Here is an 18,778-nt window from a genome sequence, read left to right on the forward strand (position 1 = left end):
AATAGAGCGAGAATTAGTTTTGATTGAGTATTAATAGGCTTCATTCTCCTTTTCCGGACACCCTGCCTGGGTCGAATTGGATCGGTCGGTCGGATTCAGTGTCTCTCTCCGGACTGGTTGGGTGCTTGTATGTAGCAAGCAGAATGAGAGAGAGAGAGAGAGAAAGCCGAGGGCATGGTAAAATATTAAAAATTATGTGTTTTGGTCCCAGCATGGCGCTTTTGTTAATCTAATACGCCCTAGGGGGCCTACCTTTGTGACGATCCGCTAATCACCTGTTAGAGACCGGGTTCGAGTGCGATCGATATCTGATACTTCTCGCATGCTACACTTACATACACAAACACGTTAGTCAATTTTTAGCGAATTCTTGGAACAACGGCACACTGTTATAATTCGTTTGAAAATGGCACTCGACAACAGGCAAAAGGAAAGCCAAACTTTTTTTTTTACTGTGTTCTGTTGCCGGCGAGCCTCGTGTAATAATCAAAAAAAAAAAAAAAAAGAAACAAGATGATCCCAGCTGATTCATAAATTGTCGTCAGGTTATTTTTTGCTTACCTCTCTAGCCCCTTAATTCTACCAAACTGCTTAGGAATTGCGACGGCAACCCTAATTTGTCCCTGTCTGAGCCTGTGCGTTTCGTGGCTTTGCAAAGGCGGCCGCCACCACGACAGACCCCCTTCAAAGGCTGCGCTTGATTGCTATTCCGACGAACGATCAATTTAGGCAAATTAATTTATCATCGAACACTTGGAAGATGACACCCAAGGTTGTTGTTAGTTACACAATCCGCTAGACAAGATCGGGCGAAGGAAGGAACAGAAAAGCGGAAATAAATGGTTGTCGTTTTTTTTCGGGGTCGGTATTTTCATGATTAGATGTGCTAATGAAAGCTGACATCCGATTGATTAGTCTTTGCTTACTAGCTGTTCCCGATCGGCTAGTGTTACAGGCGTGTGCATGGGGGGATTTTTAGGGGTTCGAATTTCTCTCCTTTGAGAAGTAAAAGAAAAATACTCTTTTGATGAGAATTTGGGAGAAATAGGCAGAATGTGTCATGAACAGCAGTAATACTGGCAAAACATTGCAAACTTTTAACAGTGATAATCACAGAGCCAGTTTTTCCTGTTGTTTAGTAATACACAACTTTTTAAATTTTGTAAATTAGATCGAGACACTGGTGTTGGAAATATTTTGTTCTATGGGTTTGGAAATCGGTCACAGTATAAATCAGGATCATTAGATATTTGAACGAACTGATCTCTGAATATTATTTGTAAATCCTCCAGATATCAGGGATTTATGAAATTGAAAAAAAAAACGTTATAGCCAATACACCTCAATATACTCTTCGATTCGCTCGAACATCGCCTGCTTTTGAAATTAACAGCTTATAAGCCATGCAGCGTACGATCAAATCGGTGTGCACTACAGGTCAACTATCTTATTAATCGCCAAATTTAAGCTCGATTTTTACAAGATTATCACCTCAATTTTGTTACGTTTTTTGAACACATTGTAAACCAAGACTCGAATAATGAGCATGAGCATGAGCATGATTGACCGCCCGCGGTTGCTACTCCGTTATTGCCAGATCAGCTGTAATTACACAGAGAACCAATAGATGATGCTTGGGATTAACATTCATCCTCAATGTGTAAAAACTGGTGACCTTAATCTTTATATTAGGCAATACCAGCGCCGGCCGCATCCGAATGCAGGTCAAAGAAGGAGTGTGTATAGGAATATGTTGACGTGATACTCGCTTTATTGGAAGCCGAGAACACCTCTGCACTTCCACGAGAAATCACTGGGATGTTGGAGAAAAGGGTAAGGTTTGCAGAAGATTTCGTTTTGGTAAACGATGCGCTGAGTTCTAATACCGGGTTCATAATACCAAATATCGCGCGTACGAGTTCATTATATCTTTTACGGAAACCATAACGCGATCCAAACTCATTCCGGTTGATGATGTAACACCGCAAAAATAAAGCGCACGCAAGGATACCGGACCTATAACCTAATCAAGACAGACTCAAATATTCGAAAATCTGTTTATGAAGTCATTATGCAACTACCGAAACGTATCTCTCATTGATTTATCTTAGCTGACTACACAATGTTACGAAGCAACCATATATGCATTAACCAAAAACAAGAAAAAAGTAAATATATAGGCTCACAACACATACTGCAAGCGGTCAGCAAGAGAACTTCAAAAATGGCCTATTTGCTTGGCCATCACCGTTTGAAACGAACGAAAAAAGAAAGAAAAAGAAAAAAAAGGATGTGTGCGTTGACAGACGAGTCGCGTATAATCCTGATATTAATTGCAAATAATTGCGATATTTGGTGGCGATTAATTACGATGTTTTGTCGCGATTAATTATTTACGATATTTATCGAACGAACGGAACCTACTCCGAATCACTGCGTGCTGGAATAGAACCTACGGGTGGACAGTCTGCGAATGAATGGTTTGGTACACCTCGGAAGTCACAACACACCGAAAATCCATATTCGAGCAAAGCTCACCTGGGCCGAAAACACGTTTACCCCGGAAAGTTATGCGCGACCGCTCTATTCCCTCTTACCGACGCATACGCGGAGACACGGTATTTCGCGTTGATTACCACTTACTTCTTGAATAATGAAGCGAAGATACCTACTGAGTATGAAAAACTGGCAAAGTTTCATGCATTCATAGCTAGAAAATTTTAAAAAATGCAAATATGCATATCTAACAAGACCGAGTACTAATTAGATTCAACAAAATGCCAAAATAATCGCAATCAAAATTTATTTGCCATGCTAACCGACAAGATTTCTACTTAATTAAATTAAAAATTGTTTATGTGTTTCAGTATTTACTCAAAAGCTAGAAAAATCATAAAACAAGGGTATAAAACTGCTCAAAATGAAAGCAGAGAAAAAAACAAAAAAAAAACATTGGTTCCCTTTTGCCATGCAAATCAAACAAAAAACACAGGCAAAACGTCACCAACACCAACCCGGTGGCATCGGTCTTGTTTCCTGAAGCTGCCGTGAAAGACAGTGGCGCTAGTCTCATTTACGTTCTTGAAGGTTTGTTCACACAGCAGTGTAAGCGTGATGAGCAAAGCATAATATATGTTGTAGAGAGATATGCGGCTTGAATCAATTTAAATATTAAAAAATAGCTTGGCTTAGCTTTGTAAATTTGAAACACACAGGCATTGATACGCTTTCTCTTTTACACATACATTGAGATGGTATTCTTTAAGTCATCGCACTTTTGCCAGCTACCTGCAAGAAACACCGCCATTCGCAATCGGCAAGAGCAAACGTTGTGTTCATTCTATAACAATGCAACGCATTTATTTTTTGTTTTATCAAGTAAACCTCTCGACGTTATGTGTAATAAACATATCATCCGAAAACAACACGTAAGTACACTGCCGCTGAACACCGACACTGTGTGCACGTATGAACAATGCTTTTTTTCTTGTTTCGATGAATCAGCTGTCAAATTGCATGTAGAATTGATCCAGTGATCCAGCTAATGCTTGCTTCACTTATGTTGTACGTAAACGTCAGTGATGCCACCGGGTTGACCAACACTAATACTTATCCTTTAATTCCCGCGTCCTCTCTGAACTATCATGTTAGTGCGAGAAAGTGCCGCACGCAAGAGCAACGGTCATCCTGCACTCGCACTTCTCTCGCTTTTCCTTGTTCACCTTGCACTTACTCACACACACACTTATGACAAGGCAAGGGCTAGCGGGAAACGTGCTCCGCCACCGAAAAAGAAATGCAGCTCTCACAAATTAGCCACAAAATTGCACGAATCTTTCACGGATTTCAACATTGACGTCACTCTCACCGATAATACGAAACCGCCACATTTCGTATTACCTTTTACTCCACCCTTTGCACTTAAAATATAACGATTACGCGACGGGAAGGCTAAATAAAATACGTCGACATTATTGCACTATCCCCAACCGTACTCGACAATCCTCGGAACACTTCATCGCGATTCAAATCAAACACTCGGAATTCACACCGAAACAACAGCGGCCTTCATTCTATAAACGTAGACACATCACGTTTCCAGATAGAAAATATATAACTTATAAAAACTTGAAAAAACGATGAAAAATTCTGACGAGAAACATTTTCACGTCCGTTCTTGATCACAGCTTGCTTCGATCTCTTGTAAACCAAGACTCGAATAATGTGCAAAAATACGTTCTTTTTTTACTACTGCAAAGAACAAAATAAACTAAATAAAAAGGTAATCAAAGGAAAAAATACATATTTCTTTGCGACTAGAGTTGCCGGAGATGTTTGCGAGTATAGGTTTTCTAAACTGGCACGAGTTTTGACCCAAACGAATTTTATTCAGCGTTGATAAACTCGCTCGCAAAAAGCATGCGATACTCCAAGTGGCGTTCTCGCCGCTACCAAAATCTCACACTAGAGATACTCCTGTCGCACTGTTTCTCGTTCTCTTTTACTTTTTTTTATTTCACACTACCGAGCGTTGCTGCTTGCGAGTTTTCTCGCACACACTCTCGCTCGTGTACTTTCCCACTCGCGTGTACCTCCCTTTCTCGCGAGCACAACCAGCGGAGGTGATTGTCAAGACCGTCAAGACGCATTATGACGATACGGAGTGACAAGGCACGACGAAGCGGAGTGGCAAAAAGAATATTTCGACGAGTAGGCAGGGATGCCACATATACAGATTTATCAGTACTTACACAGATTTTTTGTGTGTTTTTCATACAGATATCTGTATATACAAATTACATATTTTCTAGAAATAGTACAGAACTATACATTTTTTTTGGTTTTCATGAGGTCGCGAAATAAACTTTTCGATGTAGGTAGTTGAAAATCGAAAATGAACTCAAATGCTATTGAGCGTGTTGGAGTTTTCATTATATTTATATGTTACGCGTAAACGTGTGCATAAATGAGTCAATGAACAAACTATATTGCGTATTTTTTCTTCTAAGGGATATGTTCAGTGAATAAGCAGATTTTTATACAGATTGAAATATCACTGAGGTGATTTCCTGAGATTCGAAATACAGATAAAAATGTGGCATCACTGCGAGTAGGTATTCCGATACCCTACACGTTCAAGCATGCGATTTATCACCCCACTTTCGGCTGTCGGTGCACGATACAAAACTACTTGGCATCAGTTCAGCAATTGACAAACCGCATGCGTGAGTCGGTGAACGAAGCATTTTCGTTTTCGGGCACATTTTTTCAAGCACTCCTTGTCAAGTACTCTTATTCGAGTACTCGCGTACTCGGCGTGAGTAAAAAGATAGAAGAGAATTTGCGAGCGGTTGTATGCTGGCTGCTGCTCTGGCAAGTGCGTGAATAATAAAGAGTGTCTCGAAGGTGTGTGTGCGAACGACTGGAGAAGCGTAGCACACATCTCATTCTCAAGCAGAAAGGAGTGGCTATGTTATGCTTCTCGCTCGTTTAGAAACGCTGATTTTATTTGTGGTTAAAGTTTGAAGTTTATCGAGTAACGAGTTTAGAGAAGGGTAAGTTTCATATAGCAGAGCTGTAAATCCGTTTGCTTCCCATATGGCGATGATTCTGTGTTTTCAACATTGCGTGCATCCGGTAACTAGAACATAAACGTTTGTGTTTGCATCTAACGCATAGAGTTGCTACGGAGGAGGACTGGCAACAAGGCCCGCTAAGTGTTGTGCGTGATTTATCTGTGCGTGAAATTTAGCTAATTTAAGCTGTTTCCCCCCAAATAATATTAGTATATTCAGTGAATTTCACAAATTAAGTTCTGCTGGTTACCGGAACAGTGGAAAATGGAGTCACCAGGACATTCTAAGCAAGCTAAGTAACATTTTATTTTGAAAATATGTTGTTTGTTTTCGAGTCGGTTATTCGAGGCGCACAAAAACCACCGACGAATAAAGTACGCTCGCAGCGCCGTCTGTTAGCCAATAGAAAAGCGCGAGGTGTAGATGAAAAAGTTGCGACCTGCATATTTTTCACTCATATTATTGCGTGCGCGTTAGGCAATTCCATTTTACCATTCTATGAACTGCTAGAGCCAAGTATAGATGACAGTTCTACAAGGTATGCCACTTTTTTATCTATCCACGCACACAAACAAATCTCGTTATGAAAATTTTCGCTTTTTGTATGGAATTCGGATCATTTTTGGAAATATCTCGTTTTATGTTGTTTTATATTTGATTTTTTTGGTTGGAGAGTGAATCTCGAGTTGAAACACACTAGAAATTGATATTAATTTAGATTTGGTGTGAAAAATTGCGACAATATGTCGAAATAAAATATATAAAAATGCTATATTTTTAATAGTTGGAGCATAATCTTAGTCATTGTCATAGCTCTTGACTTTTGTTACTGTATGAAACATAAGCGACTCTATTTAGAAACGCTATTAGAGTACAAGAAAAAAACGAAAAGTGCAAAATGGTGACCGGCAAAATGATGGAAAACAGCATATTTTACCTAAACCCCAGCATGTTTATGTATTTCTCACAAATAAAACATGTTTCAACATCATTTCTATAACTTTTCAGAAAAGTATGTTTTATAAGTTTAGTTTAAAATGCATAATCATTTTAAATTTCATACAAAATTGGAAAAAGTTCATAACGTTCACTAATACTAATGCATCGACGTGAATAGCATACCTTTTAGAACTGTCATTTATACTTGACTGCTAGAGTAGGATACACGGTTCCATGTTTTCTGTGAAAATATTTTTTAGAAAGTTGTGTCCGTCACACGTCCGGAACAATATTCGCAACTTCGGTAACTCTGGTCAGACAGTATTACATATTTCCATTTCAAGTAAACACTGGGGGACGAAACGAAAGTGTTTCTAATTGGACATTTGAGGTTGACGGTTGAGATTCTGATTATGTGTGGATGGAGGGAGACAAAAATGAACCAGATCGTTGCATCAATACAAATGCAGCGAGTGAAGTCTTGCCAACACATGCATTGCGGTGCTTGGCTGTATGTTCTCCTGCAGAAACACATACAAGCGTGTGGCCGTCATAATTTTTATTACTTTTTGTTTGTTACTTTTTGTGTATAATGCGCAGTCATAAGACACAAAAAGTAATAAAAAATTGCCCAAAAGTAATAAAATATTCCCCGTTTGCGTTGGGTGTAGTATCATTGGCAACGTAAATTGTACTACAGAAAAACAACATTAGTCTAGTTAATTAAATGACATACTTCTATATGCCTGAATAATCCGATATACACTAATCTGTAGCAAAATTATATGTTTGCAGTTTGTATCACTATGCAGTGGGACTGTAATGCGGGTACTTTCAATATGGGACAAAAACAACTTGGTATTTTTTCCATGTTTTTCTATACAAAAGTATCAATTTTAATTTTTTTCCAGAAAATATGATAACAATTAAGTCGATTCCCGATGATAACTCAAAAGTGACCAAAATCAGTATGGGACAGTTATGCGGGTACCGGCAGCAAATGAGTTTCCATGAACCAATGAGTATGTGTTTTAGATATCTTGCAGGAAAGCGAATGTTTTTGTTTTTCTCTAACGCAGTTTACAGATCGTGATGTCATTTCAAGACGCATTTCAAGTCTTTGAAATCATCAACGTTTGCATTCTATATGACGAGGAAAATGCTGTTTGGCAGCTCTTGTCATATTTTTTCTCTACTCCGTATGCATACAACGAGCGAACTAATACACGCACACCGGATGAATCGGAGATTGAAGAAACTAATAACATGTGCAACATATGCGACGGTGTGTGATTTTTTCTTTTGACTTGAGATGGAAAGGGAGCAGTTTTCGAAAGAAAAAATCTTGCATGTGGTTTAAACGACCATTAATAGATAGTCGTACTCCCGTAACACGTACTAAATATATGACAGTATGTGTTGTTACTTGACTGGGGAAGAATTTTATTGCCTTTTAAGTAATAGGTTTGTTACGTAAAAGGCAATTTTGCGCTATTGCTTCTAAAGTAATAAGGGAAAGTTTTGCGTGTACTGTTCTATTTTAGCATGACATGGCGGATCATTTTCATATGTTTTTCGAATCTCTTTTTAATATTTCTTTTGCGTTTTTCGCGTTAAAAATTTGGATATTTCAGCTATCCAAGGCAGCCAACCGAGATCTTCTTTACATGCCATATTATTCTTATTGTATTTTAGAATTCATCTTCATCAATCTCACATTATATGTATTGTATATGATTATATCTATATTGTTACATTAAACCAATTAAATTATGGTCATTTCACCTATCAAAGTGAATCCTGATCAAAAACCCACCCCACTAACAAAAACTCCCTTCCGTGGCCTTTGTAGGGATGCAGAGGTATACTCGGTCTCTAACAAAGCAAAGACTACATTCTAACATTCCTTTTTTTATTGAAGGCTTCGTTCGGTACTGGCATAACTCGAAGTTCAGAGCTCCAAGAGAAACGGGATTGAAAAGTTGGCGTTTGAAATTACCTTTATCGTCTCCAAGAAATCTATGAGCAAGTTAAAAACTTTCAAAGACACTTATAACTCAGTTTTTTTTGTGGATTTTGAAACAAGTCTTTGTGAAATAAAAGTTAATCATATTTGGTATCATTTGACTGCAACATGGAAAACTTTTAAGTTGTGCCGGTGTTGCACGAAACCGACGATATCCCCACCTGACTGTGAGGACGTGGCCGGCGCCGTTTTTGGTCTATAAAACAATCGGGTCATTGAATGATGCACAGTGAAAAGGAATTACCACTCCCAATCGTTCTTTCAGTTGATTCATTGTGCATCTCGAGTGGCTCGGACCCATCACGGAGTAGCAACCATTGATATATACAGTCAGAACTAAGCTAAGCTAAGTTAAGCATCTAACGGATAGAGTTGACAAGTGATGCCTTTGAAATCATCAACCTTTGCAGCATTATGGAGAAAAAAATATACCTGGCAGCGCTTGTTATATATTTCCTCTGCTCCGTATGCGTACACTGTTAATTGACTGGAATGGTTGGTTATTGTTTTTTTTAATAACAAATTTGTTACAAAAGAAAAAAAAAATGTCTTCAAAGTAACAAGTGAAAATGTTGTGTCTCAAACTTCGAACACTTCAGTATAAAAATCATATTATTTCGGCTAGAGTAATCAGAGGTATCTCCCAGCTGGTCTCGAGGTACGATGCTGTCCTAACAAGCCAGTCGTCGTAGGTTCGAGTCTCGGCTCGGGAGAGACTTTAGTGTCAGTAGGATCGTAACGCCCCGCAATTGTCCTGTACACTAAACAGTCGGCTGCGAAGTCTCTTTACCTCTTTACTGTAGGACCACTTCTAGGGAACCAGCAGGCGTTAAAAAAAGTGACAGTCAGTGTTAGGACGGTTTGTTAATCTATCCCTTAGCGATTACATTGAAGTGTTCGGAATATGAATCATAGCCGAGTTCTGAATTCTCGTTAATTTCATCAACAAAACATGTTTGAAGTTATATAAATAGCACTTAATTGCAACAACAATAAAATAACCAACATGTTAAACCGTTCAAGATAACGTTAATGTTTGAAGACGCCATTGTTATTGTCAATTACGATAGCAGCCATTGTTGGTATCGGCAATGACGATAATCTATCGTGTTAAAAACCGTGCTTAAAAATAATCAGCATGGAAATGTTATATTGGGTTTTATTTGATCATTTTCGGCTGTTTTCAAGACACCGGAAGTTGCCATCTTACAATTCAAAATGTTGTCTGAGGTCGATAGGTGGCTTCAGTGCATCATAACAATTTCGGAAATACCCATATTGGGTGGTATTTGGTCATTTGCCGCTGTATTTTGGAAACCGTAAGTCGCCATCTTGAATTTCGAAATGGCATTACGAGACAGGTTTTGGCCTCTTAGCGTCATTCTGGTTAAAGAAACCTCATATTGGGTGGTATTTGGTCATTTACCGCTGTTTTTTGGAAACCGGAAGTCGCCATCTTGGATTTCGAAATAGTATTTGGAGATACGCCAGAAGAAGGAAGGGTGTCGAAGCATTGTGGACATGTTTGTTACACCTAAAAACATTCACTTGCCAAATTTGGTTGTATTTGGTTGATTGGTTCTCGAGCTGTGCGAAATTTAGTTTCATTTGTATAGGACCCCTCCCTTAAAGAAGAGGGAGGGGTGTCAAACCATTATGGATATATTTGTTACCTCTAAAAACATTCACCTGCCAAATTTGGTTGTATTTGGTAGATTGGTTCTCGAGCTGTGCGAAATTCGTATTTCATTTGTATGGGACCCCTCCCTTGTAGAAGAGGGAGGTGTCAAACCATTATGGATACATTTGTTACCTCTAAAAACGACCACCTACCAAATTTGGTTCTATTTGCTTGGTTAGTTCTCGAGATGTGGAGGAATTTGTGTTTCATTTGTATGGAACCCCTCCCTTCCAGAAGAGGAAGGGGTGTCGAACCACTATGTACATATTTGTTACTCCTAAAAACATCCACATGCCAAGTTTGATTCCATTTGCTTGGTTAGTTTTTGAGGTGTGCAGAAATTTGTATTTCGTTTGTATGGGACTCCTCCCTTTCTGAAGAGGAAGGGGTCTCAAACTATCATAGGGACCTTACTCGGCCCTTAAAGCCCCTACATACAAATTTTCACGTCGATCGGTTGGGTAGTTTCCGAGCCTATATGGATCAGACGGACAGACAGACAGACAGACCGGACTGCATTTTTATAGGTATAGATTATTAACACGTGTGGATCATATTACCTTCCTATATTGCATAAATTCTACGGAAATTGAAAGATACATTTGGAAATACATTTGAGGCCTATTTCTTGTATTAAATTCAATTCGTTCCCTAAGACTTTACGCCACTCAATAACAAAACTACGCACCTGTATAGTGTTTTTCCTAGGAACTAGTTCAGCAGCCAACGTAAAATTACTTGATTAAATTATTATTTAAATAGTTTGAACGATTGTTATGAAAAATTTCGAGAAGGGTCAAAATGCCCTTCTCAAAATAAACAAAACGCTTGCAGTGCAACCAATCTAACTCCAATTTTCGTTATCGTACACGCAAAACTTTTCCTTATTACCTTAGAAGCAATAGCGCAAAATTGCTTTTTAGGTAACAAACCTATTACTAAAAAGGCAATAAAATTCTTTCCCAGTCAAGTAACAATACATACTGTCATATATTTAGCACGTGTTACGGGAGTACGACTATCTAATAATGGTCGTTTCAACCACATGCAAGATTTTTTCTGTCAAAAACTGCTCCCTTTCCATCTCAAGTAAAAAAAAATCACACACCGTCGCATATGTTACAAGTTTCTTCAATCTCCAATTCATCCGGTGAGCGTGTATTAGTTCGCTCGTTGTATGCATAAGGAGTAGAGGAAGAATATGACAAGAGCTGCCAAGCAGCATTTTCCCCGTCATAGAGTATGCAAACGTTGATGATTTCAAAGTCTTGAAATGCGTCTTTAAATGACATCACGATCTGTAAACTGCGTTAGAGAAAAACAAAAACATTCGCTTTCTTGCAAGCTATCCAAAACACATACTCATTGGTTCATGGAAACTCATTTGCACCTGTTTGAAAATACAAAACTCGTGCCCATCCAGAACAACATTCGCAACTTCGGCAACTCTGTTCAGACAGTATAACATATATTCATTCCATGTAAACACTGGGGGACAAAACGAAAGTGTTTCTAATTAGACATTTGAGGTTGACGGGTGAGGTTCTCATTATGTGTGGATGAATAGAGCAAAAATGAATCTGATCGTTGCATCAATACAAATGCAGCGAGTGAAGTATTGCTAACACATGCACTGCGGTGCTTGGCTGTATGTTCTCCTGCAGGAACACATACAAGCGTGTGCCCGTCATATTTTTTGTTACTTTTCGGTTATTACTATTTGTGTATAATGCGCAGTCATAAGACGCAATAAGTAATAAAAAATTGCCCTAAAGTTATAAAATGTTCCCCGTTTGCGTTGGGTGTATATCTCAAAACGTTTTCTAGTTTTATAAGGTTTTATTTCCAGTTTACGTTGAAACTATGCGAACTTAATTTTAATATTCAAGCGAATAAAATAATTCATTTTGAAAGGTTGATTATTGTATTTAATCATCAACTTAATATCAACTAGATGTGCCACTAATAAAAGTGATCGTCGCTCTTGTTGCACTGCGCATAATAATACATTTGCGCATGCGCTCAATAGCAATTGTCATAGCAACACATTTGTGCATGCGCTTTGTTGCGGTGAGTTCTGACCTTTTGTTTTGGAGCGTACTGAACACACATATGGACTGAACATCTTACCCTGAACGGAATTGAAAACAAAATATCGAATACCTTTCTAAAATCACATTCTGCATGAACGCGTACGTAATGACCGATTCTTCTTAACGTGGGCATATTGCCCCCAGTTCCCCAAAGAACTTTCCTTAATTTTTGCACACTGCTAACGTTTTTTTTCAGGCTTGGTTTACAGTTTTACACCGGTGACCACTAAAATTTTTTTCACTAATTTCGGTACATACTTTCTTGTAACGTAGGGTATCAAATACAGTATATTTTTCTCGTTACACTAATAATCTATCCGAAAATCGGTCAAAACTTACCTCAAAAGTGTAACGCGTCGCAAAATCACAGTTTAAGCTTATTCTAATTCAGCTATGTATGTCATTGTCAAGCTGTGAACCAGTGTTGTCAGCAACTGCCAGCAGCTACGAGCGTGAACACACAGATAAGATATAACAATAAATACTTTATTTATTAGTTTATTGGAGTCAATCATAGTAGACTACCTCTTGAAAACCATTGCTAACATCACAAAAACTATTGTTATATCTTCTCTTTTTATCAGTATTATTATACCGCGTTCTACTAAACAAAGACGAGCAAACAGTTTTTCGTGAAAAACCGAGGAAAAACTGAGATATTCAAGGTTTACTCAGTATTATTTAGTGCTGTTAAAGACTTTTTTATCCAAAATATTACACTTGAGAAGATTGGTTCGAATGTTGGCTTTTTTGTCAGTAATATGAGTTTCCTGTACCCTCTCCTGCAATTGATATGGAAAACTTTGCAGTTATAACAAACTATTTTTTGTACTAATCAGCCCGTACTACACTTGATTCTCTTTTAACGCGATTGATGTGTGCGCGCAAAAAAAGAATCGCGTAATTTTGAACAAATCGCCTAATTTGAAGCAAATCGTGTAAAAAAAGATCGCATCATTACAAATTCTTTCGCTATGTGGTAAGTGTGTGTTTATATGTGTCTATGTAAATGTATGTGTGTATGTATGTGTATGTATGTGTATGTATGTGTGTGTGACATTTGGCTCATAAAAAATATTTCCAATGTCACACATCGCGTTATATCGAGAAAATCGCGTAAAAAATCGTGTAAAATAAAATCACGTAAAAACAGTCGTAAATAAAATCGTTTAGAAAAAATCACGAAAAAAAGTCGCGTAAAAACAGAACTCAGTGTACTGTGATGAAATGCATTCATCCCAAAATCTATAAATTCAACTGGGTATAAAACCTCTTCATGAATCTCAAACAAATATCACAAAAATGCACACGGTTATGGCTAGTCTAACACATGTTTCCCGGTTTGTTTCTTCGTGCAGGTTTGGTTCCAAAATCGGCGGGCGAAATGGCGCAAGCAGGAGAAAGTCGGCCCACAGGGGCACCCGTACAACCCGTACCTGGCCGCGGGGGGTCAAGTCCCGTCGGCAACTGTCGTGGCACCATCGCTACCTCCGAATCCATTCACCCATTTGGGCTTCAACCTGCGAAAGCCCTTCGATGCAGCCAGTTTAGCAGCGTTTCGCTATCCGGCGCTAGGAGGCGGTCACGTGTTACCGTCGGCTTACTTTAATCAATTCCATAGGTAAGTAATGCATGTTTTGCAATTATAATAAGATTTTATCGAATTCATCTTGTTGTTTTAGAACTCCACCTCCGCATCTTCTTCCACCCGGAGTTGGAGCCCTGTACACCCCGTCGGCATCATTCCAAACCTTGCTGGCGAATATTTCCGCCGCTCAACGAGCGCCGCCGGTAATGCAATCGAAACCCTCCCCGCCAGGGAGTGTCACCAGTTCCGACTATTTGACGGCGGCAAGCGGTCCACCGCCTTCGACCAGCCTCTCAACGCCGGCGTCACCGCCAGTTTCACCCACCTCAGTGCCAGTTGTTCCTTCACAGGTACCACTAGGGGTATCCGTTCCAGCGCCGGGATCCACAACACCGCCTCAGGACCGACGCAGTTCATCAATAGCGGCGCTACGGTTAAAAGCCCGGGAGCACGAACTTCGACTCGAAATGCTCCGCCAGAACGGCCACAGTGATATCATTAGCTAAGAATCATTTTTTTTCGATTCCGACATCACATCTCGGGTAGTTTTTTTTGTTGCTGAAACACTCCTTAGTATTAAATAATTTTCCCAACAACTCCGTACTAATACACCTTGCAAACGGGATTCCCTGACAAATAGCAAACTTCACACACCGTACTTGTTTATTCAACTTCATTAAAAAGCACTTATAACAGGGACAGCTTATTTCGCTCGCTATTGTCGGCATTTAGGTAGGAAGACTCGATAGCCTTAAGGAAGCGCCTTACCAGGATAGGATAGCAACCCAAATCACTGGAAACGGTGCAATGTAATTCAGCAACCTCCCCAGTATATAATTAACAATCTCCGCTAAATCAGCGTCCGAGTAGTGTTGCTAAAGTCACGCCATTCAGTCTAATTAATCGAAAACTCACGCGACCAGTAAAGCAGAGCGCTATTCGAATCCCCGGAGGACATGTTTCACCTTTTTTTTGCATCTCAGTCTGCCAATTGCTGCCACTCAATAATCAAGCATATAAAAAAACAACTGCCGGTAGTCATGATAGTCGATAGTCACTTCATTCGCAACTGCGACGACGACGACGACGACGTTGGCGATGAAGATTTAACCTGATTTCATTCTCATGTTGAAGGCCATCGTGTAATTTTTCATCAAGCAGTGAATGCCATCTCTGTTTACTCTTGATTATGGCGACCTGTAAAATGTAATAATCATCTCAGGACATCGTTTCTTTTTCTCTCTGACTCCACTAAATAGTGTAAAAAGTAATTGTTGCTTTGAAACAAAAATAAGTTGAAACTAAAGCAATGTATACGACTGAGTCAAAGTTACGCAATTATCATCATCAGCATCGTCATCACAGACAGAGGGAATGAATGAGTTGCAGCGAAACGGCTTCTGGTTTTCCGCTCGCGAAACCACTAATTTTCGTTTCATTCGAATGCTGTCTCCTCCATTCTTACCCGGCAGCAACAACAGCATCATCAATGGCAATCCTGCAGCAATTTTCGTATTAACTGGAAAAACTCATTTCATTTATACTTTCTTCCTTTCGTGTGTCCGCTCGAAAGCTCCGCTCGAGTTCTCGAGTTCATCATGGCGAGATCAAGGCGATGCCCGGTTTCTCATCGTCTGTGTCTAAGACCGATTAGTGTGCGACTGAGTGGCAGCCAACTTTGGCTACTGGTGCTTGTGGAACTACCACACTATCACTCTTAACATTTGTCGGCTGCCTTTACAATACAGCAACGGAGACGGAACGAATTAGATTGATTTTATTTTCTGTGTGCTTATTTTGCACCTAATTCATATACTTAGCCATGTCTAAGCGAGCTCCGCTAATGGTGGTCAAGTGGAACAGGTTTCGGTGCAAGTTTGCTGGAAATTGAGTAAAAAGTGCACCGTAATTAGTGGCAACGCAATAGGTTAGAAAATGGAGAGCTTTTATGCTCTCTCGATCTAGTTAGATGTCCTGAATGGCGGCTGGCTGCTGTGCAGCCAAAGTGATGGCCCTACTTTGCTCTGTACAATTTGTAACACAGAAAAAATGCCTTATATCAGACACAGATTAGCAACTGAACATATCAAATTTTATTTAAATAATACTAGACTAGAGCGAAACGGCAGGTTTGAGCCTCGCGTCGTAAAACATTTAGCGAAGGTGTGTAAAAAAGCGTTTTCCTCATTAGGAGAAAATATTTATTTTTAAGAGCATTGACATGATAAGCAAATCAAACAATTCACATGATATTTAGTTACAGATGAAAATTAAGGTAAAATAAACTAACAAGCAAACTGTACGATAGAATGCAAGCAATGTATTATAACACAACACATTAACACATAAAACAAACTAAGTACTCTCCTGTAAGCCGGTACGTACTTTACTACTCCTAGTAGCCAGTTACTGTAATTTGATAGCAGCAATACATACAAAGAATTGAACTTGTTTTTATTATAATCAGTGCGAACTTCAATCTTTGTGAACTGCTGAGGATTGAATAAACAATTGTAAAGCTGAGTCCTTTAGTATTATGTCTCTTTTACTTCGTTTGATAGTATCACCTTCTCAGCGTTTTTAGGTCTAAGGTTAGTGCGTCTTGAACTGTCCTACAGATCAGACGTTTTTTCGGTTGCTTGTGGACTGGTCTTTGACTGCCTATAGCTTCAAAGTTTGTGTTTTGTCAGTGTGTCTTTTAAAGATTACCTGAAAGTTATTTCCCATCAGTCTTTCTCAAGACTACCTACTTTTGAATTTAACATTTGTTTTAACTTTTTTCGTATCACCTGAAATGGCTGGACGGAAAAAGAAACCTCGCATCGCTGCGGGGAGGAAAAGAGAGGCATCTCTTTCTGACACATCGAGTGTCTGTAGTGACAATCCTTTTAATATTTTGCCTGAGCAAGAAGCTGGTGAAATGGAAGTTATTAATAATGAAACTATACAAAATATAAAATCTTCAAAAAAGGAGAAAGTTCCACCTATTGTGGTAACTATTTCTTCTGAATTTATTATATTCAAAAAGGAACTTTCAACGTTTGTTTCTGACGTTAAAGTTACCTATCAAATTGGCCGTAGAGGTGAATGCCGCTTATTAGCCGACTCAGTAAAGGGTCGTGATCGTCTTGTTCAGTATTTAACTGACAAGATGTACAAATTTTTTACATATGACACCAAGAACGCCAAGCCGTTCAAGGTTGTCTTGAAAGGTCTCACCAACGATCAAACCGTTGATGAGATCAAACTTACTTTAACAGAATTACTTGGCATAGCCCCTACCCAAGTAATTCTAATGAAACAAAAATCACGAGGCGAAAACAGTCAGAGAACTGGAATTTCCCTTGTTAATTATTTAATTCATTTTAACCGCAATGAGGTTAACAACTTAAAATTTTTTGAAAAAGCACATGCTTTGTATAATGTGCGTGTAAAGTGGGAAACTTATAGGAAGTATGGCGGAGGTGAAAAGCATATCACCCAATGCCGTACTTGCCAACGTTATGGCCATGGTTCCAAATTCTGTAACATGGACCAAAAATGTCTTAATTGTGGAGACTCTTCTCACAAAAAGGACACATGTCCTGTGAAAGAGAGTAAAAATTTTCGCTGTGCGAATTGTAACGGCAACCATATGTCAAATTTTTATCAATGCCCAGTCCGTTTAGCAATTGTTAAGGCAAGGCAAGGTAAACAAAATTCAATTTCTCAATTAAAACCAACTTCAAAACAAAATTCTCCAAGCGTACCAGTGACGCATAGTTTACCTACTCCTTTGCATACCCGTTTAACTTATGCACAGGTTACAGGTAGTTCGAACATTATACCGCCTAGTGTTGGTAGTTCGAAAATGACCGTTAATATGGGTAAGCAAAACAGGCTAGAAAATAATTAATAATCACTCCAGCTAATATTGCTGCCGAAAATATTTTTTCTAATGTCAACTGCCTGGGGCCAATTACGGCAGGTAAACTTTCTTTTTTGCAACAGGCAATGTTCGATCTTATGAACGCCATGTTGCAGGCAAAATCAATGTTTGAAGCCATTCAAATAGGCACAAATTTTACTATTAAAATTGTTTCTAATTTAAAATTTAGCAATGATTTTAAATAAAACAATTAAAATATTAAATTGGAATGCTCGCTCATTGAAGGCCAATGAGAATGAGCTTTTTAACTTTTTAACAGTAAATAATGTGCATATTGCAATTATTACTGAAACATTTTTGAAACCTAACATAAAATTAAAATATGATCCCAATTACGTGGTTCATAGATATGATAGGATTCAGGGTTCCGGCGGTGGAGTTGCAATTGTTATTCATCGCCGAATCAAACATCGTGCTCTTCCCCATCTTGAGACGAAAGTTATTGAAACTTTGGGAATTGAAGTTCAAACTGAACTTGGGATTTTATTTATTGCCGCAGCATATTTACCATTTCAATGCACACGCGAGCTCAAAAATTATTTTAAAGGTGATTTACAAAAACTCACCAGAAATCGTTCGAAATTTTTCATAATCGGCGATTTTAACGCTAAACATCGTTCATGGAATAATTCTCAAAGTAATTCCAATGGCAAAATTTTATTCAACGATTGTTCTTCAGGATACTATTCTATTTTGTCTCCGAATAGTCCTACATGCTTTTCTTCTGTAAGAAACCCTTCAACAATTGATTTGGTGCTTACAGATCAAAGTCATGTATGTAGTGATTTGATCACACATGCTGACTTTGATTCTGATCATCTTCCAATAACTTTTTCTTTATCACATGAATCAGTTTTAAACCCTATAAGCTCTGTTTTTAATTATAACAAGGCTAATTGGGAAAGATACAAAACTCATATTGAGAGAAATTTCAATAATGAGCTTGA

The 18,778-nt window shown here is 38.7% G+C and overlaps 1 protein-coding gene across 1 annotated transcript in view; it reads left to right on the top strand.

Moving 5' to 3' along the window:
* Positions 1–16,419, top strand: part of LOC129731136 (homeobox protein aristaless) — a 203,451-nt gene extending 187,032 nt beyond the window's left edge. Inside the window, exons 5-6 of the mRNA XM_055690916.1 lie at positions 13,674–13,936; positions 13,998–16,419. Coding sequence (XP_055546891.1) covers positions 13,674–13,936; positions 13,998–14,409 — 675 coding nt within the window. The 3' untranslated portion in view covers positions 14,410–16,419. The remainder of the gene's footprint in view (positions 1–13,673; positions 13,937–13,997) is intronic.
* The last annotated feature ends 2,359 nt before the right edge of the window (positions 16,420–18,778 follow it).

Source organism: Wyeomyia smithii, chromosome 3, assembly GCF_029784165.1.
Source record: "Wyeomyia smithii strain HCP4-BCI-WySm-NY-G18 chromosome 3, ASM2978416v1, whole genome shotgun sequence".
NCBI lineage: Eukaryota > Metazoa > Arthropoda > Insecta > Diptera > Culicidae > Wyeomyia > Wyeomyia smithii.